This window comes from Pangasianodon hypophthalmus, chromosome 13, assembly GCF_027358585.1.
Source record: "Pangasianodon hypophthalmus isolate fPanHyp1 chromosome 13, fPanHyp1.pri, whole genome shotgun sequence".
NCBI lineage: Eukaryota > Metazoa > Chordata > Actinopteri > Siluriformes > Pangasiidae > Pangasianodon > Pangasianodon hypophthalmus.
The window spans coordinates 19,314,344-19,329,255 of record NC_069722.1 but is presented as its reverse complement, the minus strand read 5'-3'; the positions used below and the strand labels follow the sequence as shown (position 1 = coordinate 19,329,255).

The window sequence follows — 14,912 nt, the reverse complement described above, 5'->3', positions numbered from 1 at the left end:
ATCATCATCATCATCATCAACATCATCACCATTAGAATTACCATCATCATCATCATCATCATTATAAAACCATCATCACTGTTAGAATTACCATCATCATCATCATCATCATTATAAAACCACCATCACTGTTAGCATTACCATCATCGTCATTATAAAACCATCATCACTGTTAGAATTACCATCATCATCATCATCATCATCATCACTATAAAACCATCATCACTGTTAGCATTACCATCATCATCATTATAAAACCACCATCACTGTTAGCATTACCATCATCATCATTATAAAACCATCATCACTGTTAGCATTACCATCATCATCACTATAAAACCATCATCACTGTTAGCATTACCATCATCATCACTATAAAACCATCATCACTGTTAGCATTACTATCATCATCATTATAAAACCATCATCACTGTTAGCATTACCATCATCATCATTATAAAACCATCATCACTGTTAGAATTACCATCATCATCATCATAAAACCATCATCACTGTTAGAATTACCACCACCACCATCATCATCATCATCATACCATCATCACCATTAGAATTTCCATCCTCCTCCTCCTCATCCTCTTCCTCCTCCTCCTCATCATCACCACTGGAATTACCACTACCACCACCAGCATCATCATCATCATCATCACCACCATCAGAATTCTGACCCACATCACCATCATCACTATTATCAAAGCACCATCATCACCATCATCATCATCATAATACCATTATCACCATTAGAACTCTGACCACCATCACCCTTAAAATCATAATACTATAATCACCATTAGAATTACCACCATCGTCATCATCATCATCATCATCATGATACCATCATCACCATTAGAATTACCACCACCACCACCATCATCATCATCATCATAATACCATCATTACCATTAGAAATACCATTATCATCATTGGAAATACCATCATCATCATCATCATTAAAACCATCATTACCATCACCAACATCATCATCCTTATCATCATTCAATTATCACTGACCCTCTTTATAATTATTTCCATCCTCAGCCTCATTATTGATACCTTTAGCAGTTTCTCCAGCATAATCACTACCATGATGATCATCATAATGACCACCATTATCCTTTCATCTTCCTCACTCCTCACATCATCACCAGCATCATCACCTTCATGATCATAATCAACAACATCATAAATCATCATCATAATTTGATTCATTTACAATTCGACAAAAATGGGCCCATCTTTAAATACTTAAATGTGTGTGTCTTGTGTTTAAGCTCTTTTCTTCTGAGTGAACACAAGTTACTATAGCTATGCATTCATGTAGTACATTTCATTAGGCAGGAATAATTTAGTATTCTACCAGTTTATCATGTATTAAATGTACATCCAAATGTGATATGTGATAAGGCTGCTTAGAGCCGGAAACGTGCAAGGAGAGAACAGGTGTCTCCTCTGAGCAAATGTTAATAATTCATGAACATGTTCCCAGATTGTTCTCATCTGTCAGGGGAGCGTTAATTATGCAGAATCATAGCTCACCCTGTCGGCAAGAGCTTACAATGAAATACTGCTAAAACGGTGAGATATAGAGACAGCTTCATCTCTAAATCTCCCAGCAATAGCTTTAAATAAACATCCATTCATTATGATGGATGTGTTCTGATCATCTAAATCAGTCACGTCCAATCATTAATCAGTTTTATTACCTTACTCACTGGGCCTAGACCTCCACTCTTTTTAATAAGCCATACACTACCATCTAACACCTATAGAGTACCTACGTACCTATAACCAGTCATGACAGTTAATATCGTAACTGTCTTAAGTTTCATTTGGAAGGAGGCTGCCTAAGTAGGCATCACTTTGGGCAACATTTCTCTGGTATATTAAAAAGAGGGTTCTACAAGAAGGCAATTTGCTTCATTGGACAATCTCATGAAGTATGGAGGACATATTTGAGGAATAAATTCACAAATCTAAGTTAGTTGTCTGTCTTGTACAGTTGCCTTTACAGTTCTGAGTAATTGTTTCCAGTTGTTTCCACTTACGGTGGAAGAAATTTATACCCAAAATACTAACTTTTCTCCAAGGATTACTTGATCATGGCGAGTCTCCATCTACGCTAAAGGAGGTGTATGCAGCTGCTGTCTGAGCGCGCTGCCACAGCGCTGTGGATTCATCTCTCTGGGGTCTCATAAACTCATTACAACCTTTCATAAAGGGAAGAGGTGCCTCTATCCACCATGATTCCCCAAGAGCCTGGCATGGGATCTCCTCCTAGTCGAACGCTGCCTTCGTGGTGCCTTATAAATTGTAATAAATTATGATTAATGAAAGCATGTCTCTTGTTTGCAGAGCACTTAAAGCTCAGAAAAAGCTACTGTACCTGCACTTTTACAGTTACAGGCCTGAACGGCTATTGGTGATGTTCTAGTAGACAACATTTTGGACTGAAATTGCAGCACAGCAATAACACTGGACAACAGTGAGTAGTCTTAGCAACAAGCTAGCTGTCTGTCGTTAGTGAAATTGCTAATGTTGCCGCCTCAAAACAGTGATTATGGTCAGTTATAGATTTAACCAAGTACTGTGTCTGTATATTAACTGATCTAAAGCCAATACTGCTATATAACTCATTTAGAAGTAGAGAAGTGGTACTTTACACTGTCCACAGTCTACACTGTGATGCTGATTTGATGTCACTATGTAAACGAGGAAAGAACTGGTAGTTGAGAAGACTTCCCCAAGTTGATGAATTGAAATTTCAAGTTTTCGTGGCTTTTGCTGGTTGCAGGTGGGGAATTACAAGCTGTAACTTTGCCTTGAACCCAGCATTAGACTGCCTCAAGGTGCCTCCTTATGAACTGGGTGTCTCTGAAAAGTGTTTTTACAAGTGATCAGTAAAAGACTGGGAGAACTGAATGCTCTGGTGATAAGACTGGACTGCAAGGATTTGTGGCCAGATGACTCCGTGACGACCTTGTGACCGAATCCAGCATGCATGTGGAACTTGCTAGCTAGCATTAGTAACTCAGTTGGCGCCATTCTTCTGGTTAGTCCCATTTCTTGTGATGTTGATGGCATACGTTATCCAGGTGTTTCGCAGCGTCCTTGCCGGTGAAATATAACACTAGTTATGTACAGTCTTGAGCGAAAAATTTGTAGACACCTAACCATCACACAACATATGGGCTTTTTGAACATTGCGTTCCAGGTTTAATCCTCCTTTGCTGTTATAATAACTTCCACTCTTCTGGGAAGGCTTTCCACTAGATTTTTGGAGTGTGGCTGTGGGGATTTGACCATTCAGCAACAAGAGCATTACTGAGGTCAGGTACTGATGTGAAGTGAGGAGGTCTGGGGTGCACTTGGCATTCCAGTTCATCTTAAAGGTGTTCAGTGGGGTTGAGGTCAGGGCTCTGTGCAGACCACTTGAGTTCTTCGACTCCAGCCTTGGCAAACCATGTCTTAATGGAGAGTGCTTTGTGCACAGGGGCATTGTCATGCTGGAACATGTTTGGGCCTCTTAGTTCCAATGAAGGGAAATTGTAATGCTACAGCATACAAAGATATTCTATACAATTGTGTGCTTCCAGCATTGTGGCAACACTTTGGCAAAGAACCACATAAGGGTCTGATGGTCAGGTGTTCACAAACTTTTTTCATATAGTGTATGTAGCTGTGATTTTTGTCATTTTTTTGTGATTGTTGTCATTCAGAATCAGGTCCAGGGAAAGAATGCTGTATGGCAGTAGTATTTATTACAAATACCACATCTTCTGTCACTACGTTCCAGGCATCAGACTGTAACGGTGCTGAGAAGTTCCGAGAAGTTCCGAGAAGTTTCATACGTTTAATTGTGTGTTTTATTATCTATGTGTTATACTGACAGAGACAAATTATACTTCATAAAAAATAGAATTGCTGACTGCAGCACAGACGAAAAGTCATAATTAAAATCAGAAAGAAATCGTTACTGTATTTGCACTCACTGAAAGTGGTAATAAATCAACAGCATAACATTCACTCCAGTAAGAGTATTCAGCCTTTTTCTCCTTAAAGTGGCAGTTCAGCCAAAAGTGACATTTTACACAATTTAATTAATCTTTAATGTTATTGCTATTGGTCCGATAAGAAAATTCGTTCGAAATACAGTATTAAAGATGATAAATCATAGATTATTTCCTCCGGTTGAACCACTTCAGATGCATACTGCTCACCATTTGGGGTTTGATTGGTGCCTTCCGCATGACGTGACATGTCAGCATGCAGCAGACTACACGCGCTTTTGAAGAGTTGATGCTAGAAAGAAGACGCAATGCCGGCTGGGTGGGAGTTTTTCACAGTGAAAAAAGAGGACAATTGCAATTTGCAACATCTGACAACGTGAGGAGGCAGTAGAGCAAAAAACTTCACTCCAACTAATATAACACGTCATCTGAAGTCTCGCCATCCCGAAATTTATAAAGATTATCAGACAAATGCCATTGCCAAACAAACCTATTACCAACGTTAAGCCAGAACAACAAACACTTGAGAGTACGAGGAAATTCTACAAGGACAGTCCCAAACAAAAGCTATCACATGCAAGGTTATGGAAGTGATTGCACTTGATGACCAACCTTTCAGCATTGTTGAGGACCATGTTGAGTACCATGGCTAATCGAATTTACTGAACCCTGCTACTCCCTGCCTAGCTGACGGTACTTCAGTCGTGGCCTAATGGATAGAGAGTCGGACTTGCAACCTGAAGGTGAACCTGAAGGTTGTGGGTTCGAGTCTCAGGTCCGGCAGGGATTGTAGGTGGGGGGAGTGAATGACCAGCGCTCTCTCCCACCCTCAATACCACGACTGAGGTGAGACCCTTGAGCAAGGCACCGAATCCCCAACTGCTCCCCGGGCGCTGCAGCAAAAAAGGCTGCCCACTGCTCCGGGTGTGTGTTCACGGTGTGTGTGTGTGCACTTGGATGGGTTAAATGCAGAGCACATTCCAAGTATGGGTCACCATACTTGGCCACAAGTCACTTCACTTCACCTCACAATTTGCTCCCTGCTTTATACAATGAAGTAGCAACACTTATCCATATGCTTTTGAGCAAAAATGTAACTGATATAAGTTTTACTACTGACATATGGAGTTCTGATGTAAGTCCAGTGAGTATGTTGAGCTTTACTGCTCAGTGGATTGAGATATGAGCAATGCGTCATGCACAAAAATGCATAGGCTGTCACACCGGCGCCGCCATAGCGCGTGCACTTGAGAGCATGTTAGTTCAGTGGAACATAACCAAAGATATGGTGCATGTTGTGCTGAGAGATAATGCCTGAAAGGCCACAGAAGATTGTGGTTTGAACAGTCTTGGCTACATGGCTCATACTCTTCAGTTAACCGTAAAAGAAGGCGTTCTGAGTCAGCGCAGCATCTCCGACTGTATGGCGATAGATTTAGAATAGAATAGATTTTTTTCTTTTAGAAAGAATGTTGGCCATAGGAATGTAAAATTAATTGTAAAGGTTAATGAATCTTTAACTGGTTCAGAGTAAGCTACATTTGGTATATGATTTTGGGAAAAGAAAGATCTAGATGTTTCCTTGAAGTTTCCTTTTTTCTGCAGGTAAGGTTTTAAAATAAAAGCAGTTGTCCACTCTATATGTTTGCCTTTTGTTTTTGTAATCAGACTCCCAAAATTTTCTATCAAGGTTTAGATTTATTGGCTAATATATTGGTTATCGGCTTCCAAATATAAAGAATTATTGGTATCGGGCAAAATTTCCATATTGGTGCATCCCTATTTTTCATTTTTGTGCTTATACAGCTGCCAGTTATGGGTCATGCTGTGATCATCACACACTTATCACACATTTGCCTCAAATGGCCTTGTTAAGTATTATAAGCAGATTTGATGTGGTTTCTAATGCTGTATGACCTTTTGTTATCCATACAAATGGATTTTTTGGCGAAGTAACATCCACATGAATGCCAGGACCCGAGATTTCACAGCAGAACATTGCCCAGAGCATCACACTACCTCCGCCAGCTTGCCAAATTTTCCTGCTTTCAAAAAATTCAACTTCGAAAACTGACTGTTCACATGTTGCCTAATATATCCCACCCCTTGACAGGTGACTATATGACTATAATGAGTTAATCAGTGTTATTCACGTCACCTGTCAGTGGTTTTAATGTTATGGCTGATCAGTGTAAGAATGTTTGACCACTGTTTGAGCACCTGTTTGTCTGGGGCCATGGAATAGTCTGCTTCTACTGTATGTTAGCTAGCTAAACCTGCTTGTTTCTGTACAACATTACACAACTTGACAATCCTCTCTGTTGGACAATCCTGAAATCAACTTTTAAATTTCCCAGAGATGTTGTAGGCTAAGGTGGCACTTGCTACCCCTGGCCACCCTGTAGCCACACCCATGGTCCCGATTGGTTGGATGGTGGTTGTTCTATGAGCAACTTAACTGTAGCTGTCCACTAGAGCTGTACGCTATTCTGATCAAAATGAGAAATTAAGTATCAGCCAATACTTTTTGCTTTATATACGTATGTCACTGTACCATGTGCACAAACCAGGACATGTTTTTGGGGTAAATGTACCTGTGGAGGCCATTCAGTGGCTTTTTGATGTGTGGTCTTGTGTACTGATCCATCACTAAACGTTAGTGCAAAACACTACTGTTTAGTTTGTGAAGTTACTGTCCAGGTACTAGCTAGTCAAATACATAGTGTATAGTGTAGGTAGCGTAAGAACGTTGTGCAGTGTGCACAATTCGACACCGACCATCTCCTGTACAGTCACAGTGTTCATATCCATCCGATGTGTAAGGATGAACAGGGTTTTTATCTCTGATCACCAGGGTTTTATTGTTCCTGCTTTTCAGAGGCCAGAGAAAGAGACTTTGATCTGTGGAGCTCTAATCACCACCAGGCTGGTCTGTGTGTGTGTGTGTGTGTGTAGGCTGCAGGCTGTAAATAGAGGCTGAAACAATTTGTGTTGTGTTGTGGCCCATACTCTAGCACTATAGAGAATAAGATGGGGAGAAAGACGGAGAAAGAGAAAGCAGGAGAGACCCTGAATTGCACCGTATTGAATTGAAAGAAGTGGAGAGAAAAATGGAAATGGAGAAAACCTAATGGAGAAAACAGAAAGACAGGGAGAGGGGGAGAAGCTGAAGAAAAGAGAGGAGAGAGAGGGGAGAGAGGGTGAGGAAGCGAGGCTCAGACATAGAAGCCTTTGTCCCTCTTTAATGCCACTTTCTGATCCACTTCCTTCCTGAATGTTGACATCATAACCTTGAGTCGACACACACACAACTTTATTTAGCACACACTCTCGTGAATAGTTAATCAGTTGGGCGGTCCTTCATCAGTTAGTTAAAGCAGCCTTTTCAGTTGGAAAGGCCACAAAAACAAGTACAATTGCAAAATGGAAACAAAACTACAAAAAGGGGTGGTGTGTTGTTAAAGCTGTGTTATGTGTATTTTTTAATGGCGAAGCTCTTTTAATATCCGACGCTGCCACAACACTAACAGTCCATACACCCATAATGACACTAGACAGTGCTGTGGGGTCTCGAGCTGTATGAAGCAAGAACATCCGCAGTGCCATCGCGTCTATGAAGCTACCCTGAGATCAGCACCAATCAGCGCAAAAAGAGAGAGACAAACGTCCAAAGCAAAGCAGCTCGTGTGTGTAGGCTCGTTATTAACAATTAGCAGTGGAACAAACAGAACAGGCAGTCCCAAACACAGAGCACAGAAGAAACACACACCGGGATTGATGAGACACAATGATTGACTCATGCCTAACGCACACAGTATCACAACCAGCAAAATCCTCTGATCAAGCCCAGGCCTGTCAAGCTTTGCCAGTACCAGGGACATGGACTCAAATCAGCTTGATGGTACACTCAAATACATATCAGTACTCTCAACCAGAAGTGTAGAGGTGTGACCTTGTTCCACACATGCAGTTTGACTGACGTTTGACTAATCCCGCCCACTCATGCAGTTATATGTCTTTGTTCCTTCCTGCAATATTTTCTAATGTACTTAGTTGGTTTCCCAAAATATAAACAAAGTAGTAACTTAACCCACAGCAACCCTGACTAGAATAAAGCATTTACCAAAGACGGATGAAGGAACACATTAAAGGCACAACACTGCATCCAATACACTCCATGTTAATCAATGTGGTTTTTTTAGCTTCTTATCTGACAACCTGCACAAGTGCAAAAACCCCATGCTCCTGTGTTTGCTTGTTTTTCTTGGGTCCTGCACGACCACAGTCTTGATGCACAAAGTCCTATGTTACCGCTAGCTAGATGCAAACATTTAGTTAGATGGAAACATGGTGATCATGACCTATGCTAGCTTCTTAACTTTAAACTTGCTCAATTCAGTTTCTCTAATGATGAAGAAGAAGTCTTTATTATTTGTCACATATACATTACAGCACAGTGAAATTCTTTTCCTTGCATATCTCAGCTTGTTAGGGGGCTGGGGTCAGAGCGCAGGATCAGCCATGATACAGTGCCCCTGAAGTGGGGGGGTTGGGGGGGGATGGTTGGTGCTTTTATTAAGGGCCTTGCTCAAGGGCCCAACAGCGGCAGCTTGGCAGTGCTGGGGCTTTTAACCCTGACCTTCTGATCAGTGACCCAGAGCCTTAACCACTGAGCCACCACTGCCCCATGGCCATGACCAATCATTTTAAAAATCAGACTCATGACACAGAGGTGACATTCAAGGCCACATTTCCAAAAAAACACTGCAGCACAAAGCTCATTATTAAATGAGAGCATGAGCGTCACACTGAAAACTCTCTCTCTCTCATATAAAACGATTTTTTTTACTATACAATGCTTTTGGGAATTGGGGTTCAGGTCCTTTTGAGGCGCACCCAGCATGAATAGGTCCATTTCCATCTGCATTCTTTGTATTGATCATCAGTGAAATGCTTAATGGGAGGCCTCAGGTGACACTGGCCCTCATTAAAATTTTATTGGCTCCTCTCTACTGAATCTGGCAGTGATAGACTGATTAGGTTGTCAGTAATAAAACTGATGCTACGTGTCCACTTGCGCATTTTGATGCCATCGCTTGATGGGTGTTTATATGACAGTTAAAAAGACTTTGCTTATCGCGAAGTCTTTCCCTTTGTAAATTAGATGGTTAAACACAAAATGACTGTCACACTCATTTGCATGAGGTTGAACTTTTCCACCGCACACTGAGACACATTTCGCTGCATGGATCCGGCAGAGTGCTCCTTGATGAACAGGAAGTGGCAAACTTGCAAGTGGTTATGTCCTGTAAACCAACGTTATCGAGCAAAACTCTAATCGGGTCTGATATTTTGAACCAAAGCCAGAAATGTTCTGTCCTAATCAGACACACAAACTTTGAATCCAAGTAAAATCATATGAGTAAAATCCAACTAAAATCATCAATCAACTTCACATAAATTGGCACTTAAATGTATCCAATCAGAAGTACTGAACAACATCCCAAAAGTCTAATGTTGGCTATTAAGAATAATGAAGAAAAACTGAAGTGACAGAGAGGAAAAAACTCTCAAGGTTTCATTTTGATTCACAGACAAACAAGGAAATGAGGCAAATGTTAAGTGTCCGACAAACTAGAGCAAACTAAACATTTTTTTTTTAAATCTATATTTGATAAATTTATCTTGCTGATGACAAATATAAATGCATGACTGACCACACAAATTAGATCTGCAACAACTAATAGACAAAATTGTTAAAGTTTGATCATAAAAATAGTTACATAATAATAGAAACAATTTTCATTATCGATTAGTTGGTTTATGTCTATGATTCAGATTCCAGACACCAGAAAGGCTTCACTTCGTGCAAACATGGAAAAGTAAAATGAAGCTTACTAGCTTCTGAGCGTTTCAGTTAACGATACAGTCGGGGAATATGAGACTTTATTTTGAATTGGACTGATTGGTCACAGTGGCATGAATAATTATTCAACCAGCCAAATAATTTTTTGAAAAATGAACAAATTAATCAATATCAAAATAACGGTTAGTTGGCTCCCAAACGGTGCACTAGAAACCTGAGAGTGTGAATCCTAACAATGAGTCCAAGAGAGCGTAATTGGCTGTGCGCTCTGGGTGAGAGGGATGGCGTTACTCTCCCCTCCTGTCAATCATAGTGACACTAGCCAATTGGGAGCTTCTATGAGCTCATGTATGTGGAAGAGGGTAGACAGCACTTTCCTCTAAGCAGCAGTTGGAAATATGTGGTTGGCTGGCTTCACATGTCTAAGAGGAAGCACATGTTAGTCAGTTGGTAGCTGGCTTGCGGATGGGAATTGGCAAATGACCAACTTATGAGAAAACAGGGGTGAAAATATTGATAGTTGCAGGCCTAATACAAATTTAAGCCTGATAAAATCATACACAATTTACAGTGTGGCTCAGAATAGGTAGTTAGAAGCAGCTGTATTTTAGTATTCATCGATTGGCCCTCGTGCTGAATTCCGTGCCATTCTTGGGCCTACTACCTCTAAAATTGGTCTGAACAAGCCAGTGGTAAAATGAAGAGATGACAGATTGGGGGTTATAAACAGAAAGGTTACAGACAATCAGAGAGAAGACGGCAGAAATAGTGTACGAACAGAAGAAACAGAACTGAAGCGCTGAGAGAGAGAGAGATCTCGCTCAGGCATCAATAAATATTCTTAGGACACACACACACACACACACACGCTAACAAGCACCAAAAATCTTTGGCAGTCTGACAAAAGCCTCAGTGATGTTTACAAAACAGCCACACGGATCCCTAAAAGGCCTTGTCTGTCAGACACTTACCCATCTGTGTCTTGGAAGTTCACATTCACCTTCTTGGCAGAACCGAGCAACTCTGGCAAAGAAAAAAAAGAAAGAAAGAAAAGAAAAGAGAAAAGCGATTAGACATCATCCTAAACTGAAACACTTCCACCTTTAATCTGGCAGCGCTGCATGCTGAAGCAGTCCTGGATATTAAAACTGAATTTAGAACAATGTCTCTTAGACATTGAGATATATGAATGCTTTAAATCTTTAAAAAAAAAAAATTACAAGGATTTTAAAATCAAGTAATGGCTGCAGTCGTGCTAGTTGCTTTTTATGTTAGTTACTAGTGATCAAAATGAGATAATGGCTAGAAATAACTAGCCAGCTAGCTTTAAATGGTTACATTTACTTAGCTAATGTAACAGCAGTTAGCTAGTTAGCTACTGTTATTCAGCTAGTTAGCTCTGTACGAAATAAAACGATAAAACAAAAGCAAGTGTTTTATTCCTCTTATACCACAGCAACCTGCCAACAAGTTTTTTAAAGTAATGAATCTTAACACGTCATACATTTTATGCATTTATAGTTATGTTTCATGTTGATAAAAACAGTCATTGGTCATCCAGGTAATAACGCACAGTATTAAGAATCAAGCTTATGAACTGGTTTATGAACTGGTTCATTTGCGTAATTTCAGTTATAATTGTGTCTTGTGGACTATACGTAAACATCTGTTATGTGAAATAGCTTATTCAGGGCAGTACTAAATAAAAACAAAACGCAATTTTTATGATCCCACTTTTTATGATCCAAGGCGTATGAAACCTTATGACCCTGACTGTACATAGAGAAAATTTCACTATATCAACAATTACACATAAATCCACCATACAAGTCATTGAGTAAGTTGATAATACAGAAATAAGAATGTATTTGTGCATAAATACAAGAGTATTAATACTGTATACACCTGTGATTTGCCTTGCAGCTGGCACTACTACAGCGTGAGCTATCTCTGCTATCTCTGTATAAAAAGCTTTGTTCAGTTTTCTTCCAAGCTGAGAAGCTAGTAAGTGTAAGCAATCGAATCTAACATACAGGTAAATATAGTTATTTTCTAAAATACAGTGTTGTGTTTGGTAATATGAACAAACAGTGATTAAAAGTTAGGCAGTACGTGAGCAACACTGAGTATTCTGCACATGAAATGCTGAGGCAAAGACAGGAAGGAACAGGAAGAACAGCCTCCCCGTCCCTCAGGGCTGAAAACACACAGGCACCAGAATCAAACAGAAGGCCGCCTATCTGTTCCTCACAGCGAGAGGATGTGGGAGAGGAAACACCACTGGCCTCTATTGTCAGAAAGGTTAGAATGATATAATAATTTTCATAATACAATAATAATCCAACCTGCTATCACAGTTTCAGTGTATCACAATATCTCCTCAGTCTCATTTTAAAGACCACAGTGTTTGTGAATTCTCAAATCTGATTGGTCAGAAGGTGTTGATTCATTTTCTATGATAGATGTCCCTGCTCTAAAGTTTATATAGTTTATTGTGCTCATTCAAATGCGTTATCGTTTCTATAGTAACAGATTATTCACAGGGACTTGCATGGATGACTGTTAATTAACAAATTAAAAAACAGGTTGTTATTAAACATATAGACGTACATGATACGGTAAAGCTTTATGGAAGCTTTATGGAAGGAGTCTCCAGTGTCAGTTCTTTCCAACCTGTTTTCCACCTGCATTTTTTTTGGTCTTATAATTTATTTCCTATATTTATTTATAGCTGCTACATCACAAGTGTTAACAGGAAATAACTCGTCAGGTCTTAATATTCTAATACGCATGCTTGATTGACAGATTTCTGTCCAAGACTCAAGGCGAAAATAAGGATTGTTCAACCCTACACATACCCAGAAAACACACGACCGTCTCAATTTACATCTCAACAACATCGCATGCAGCTCTTTTGCTAATTGGCAAGACGTCAGCACACCACTGTTTTTTTATCTGCTCCCTCCAGAGAGACTTGAACATAAAGTGTGATAAACCTAGCAGTGTTGTAAGACAGCACGCATGATCTTAAAGAGGTTTAATCTCTAAGTATATTCAGCTCAGGATCTCTTCACGCAAAACATTACCTACTTTTTGGGTGCCTACATTTATTTGGGTAGCACACGAGTGACTACAGTGAGAGTCAGTGACTGAATAAAGTCCACTTTGTCTATAGGTATAAACAACACAATAAGAAGAACATGCAGTAACTGTACAAATGTGCTGAAATTATGGTTAGAAAATTAGAATGGTCAGTGCAGATGCATTCAAACTGTCTGAGCAGGAGATGCTGGCAGTGTGAAAGCATTTCACGCTTTCTATGAGGGACATTAAACAAGCAATTTGTAATCACTGTTCAAGCCATGTATCAAGAGGTAGTACAATTCCCAACGACTCTTCCTCTATAGTCATTTAGCTTCTCTCTAGAAATACATGCTTAAAATTAGCAAGACTATTTCAAACTTGAAATGAGTAAGAAATATCTAGAAATATGTTTAATAATCTTATATTTGGTTTATTGTAATGTTGTCAGAGGAAATACTAGACAAATTTGACTATATTCAAGATAATTTCACTTGGTAAGATGTCATTTTTTGGTGTAGGTAGGCTACATTTGCTAGGTTAACGCTGAATCGCTAGTTCGCTTTCATGCTAGTTTGATCTTGGGTGCTAGTTTGCTTTCGCTTACCTGATCCCTCAGACTCTAAGAGACTATTTAAGAGAGAGTGCATACAGTCTTTTCAATAAAATTATGTCTTGTGAATAGTGAGAGTGCAAGCTAGGGGGTAGAATTACTCCATCTTAAATAGGGTTGTTTTGAATCATTCTCTGTCAATATTCACTCAGTTATTCATTCATTCATCTTTAGTAATGGCTTTATCATAGGCAGGGTCATGGTGGATTTGGAGCACATCCCAGAAACCCTGAGCTACAAAGTGGGAATACACCCTGGAAAAGATGCCAGCTCACTGTCAGGAACCATTCACACACATTTAGTTTTTGAGATGTAGGAGGAAATCTGAGAACCTGGAGGAAACCCACATGGACACGAGGAGAATATACACACACGCAGGCATTAACCCTCTATCAGTAATGTTATTTTTAATTTTAGATGATTGTTTAAATAATTACTCTGTGCTCAGGTTTATTATACCAGCATGCAGGGTGCAGACGGGCCTACATTAGCATACTGTACATACTGTGCTTGTGTAACACGTTTTTAATCAACACAATTGCATAAAATGACACTATTTGTGTAAGAACCTAATCTTGCTGTGATGGAGGAATATGGATTCAGTGGGAAATTCAGCGCTGTGATGGAGGAATATGAATTCATAGAAAAAAGTGAATGGAAAATATTAACCATTACTAAAAGCAGACTCGAGTGCAAGTGAGAGCACGACTAAACACAGTATTTGGATAGAGGGTATAGAGGGTGGATGTGGGCCTTCTTATGCAAGCTTTTCCCAAAACTAGCCCCGCCCACCCTACATCAGAAAGGGAGAACGCATCACACCCTAAACAGCCATTAAGGCTGATGTATACTTCTGCGTTAATGCGTATTATCCCACGCACATAGACGCAAAGATGCATTAATGTGCTAGCTCGCGTCAGGCGAAAGCTGATTGGTTGGCTGTGAGGTGTGTCTGGTTGGATACCCAGACATGGTTTGATGATGTTGTGACATTTCTTCCACATGTTTACTCAAATTCAGATTAATATTGTTTATTAATATTGTTAAATATTAATATCGTTTAACACACGGTGTAGGTGATTGAAACCAGAACAACTCCATAACAATAAAAACTAAAGCATCGTCATTCAGTGATTGATAGAATTTTGGATTTAAACACTAGTTAAGCTGAAGTGTTTCGATACAGAAGCTGCTCATACTGCTGAATACAGATTAGGAAAAACAGTTCAGAAATGCTTTCAGTGAGAATTCGCTTGGTTTATAATTAATCATGCGAGGTTTCTTTTCCCCAGAACTTTACAAAACAATATTATGTCTGTGTTCTCTT

The 14,912-nt window shown here is 39.7% G+C and overlaps 1 protein-coding gene across 10 annotated transcripts in view; it reads right to left on the bottom strand.

The window, feature by feature from the left end:
• Positions 1-14,912, bottom strand: part of caskin1 (CASK interacting protein 1) — a 133,915-nt gene that overhangs the window by 46,647 nt on the left and 72,356 nt on the right. For all 10 annotated transcript variants that reach the window (XM_034309912.2, XM_034309914.2, XM_034309917.2 and 7 more), the window contains exon 2: positions 10,863-10,914. In XM_034309912.2, the coding sequence (XP_034165803.1) occupies positions 10,863-10,914 (52 nt within the window). The remainder of the gene's footprint in view (positions 1-10,862; positions 10,915-14,912) is intronic.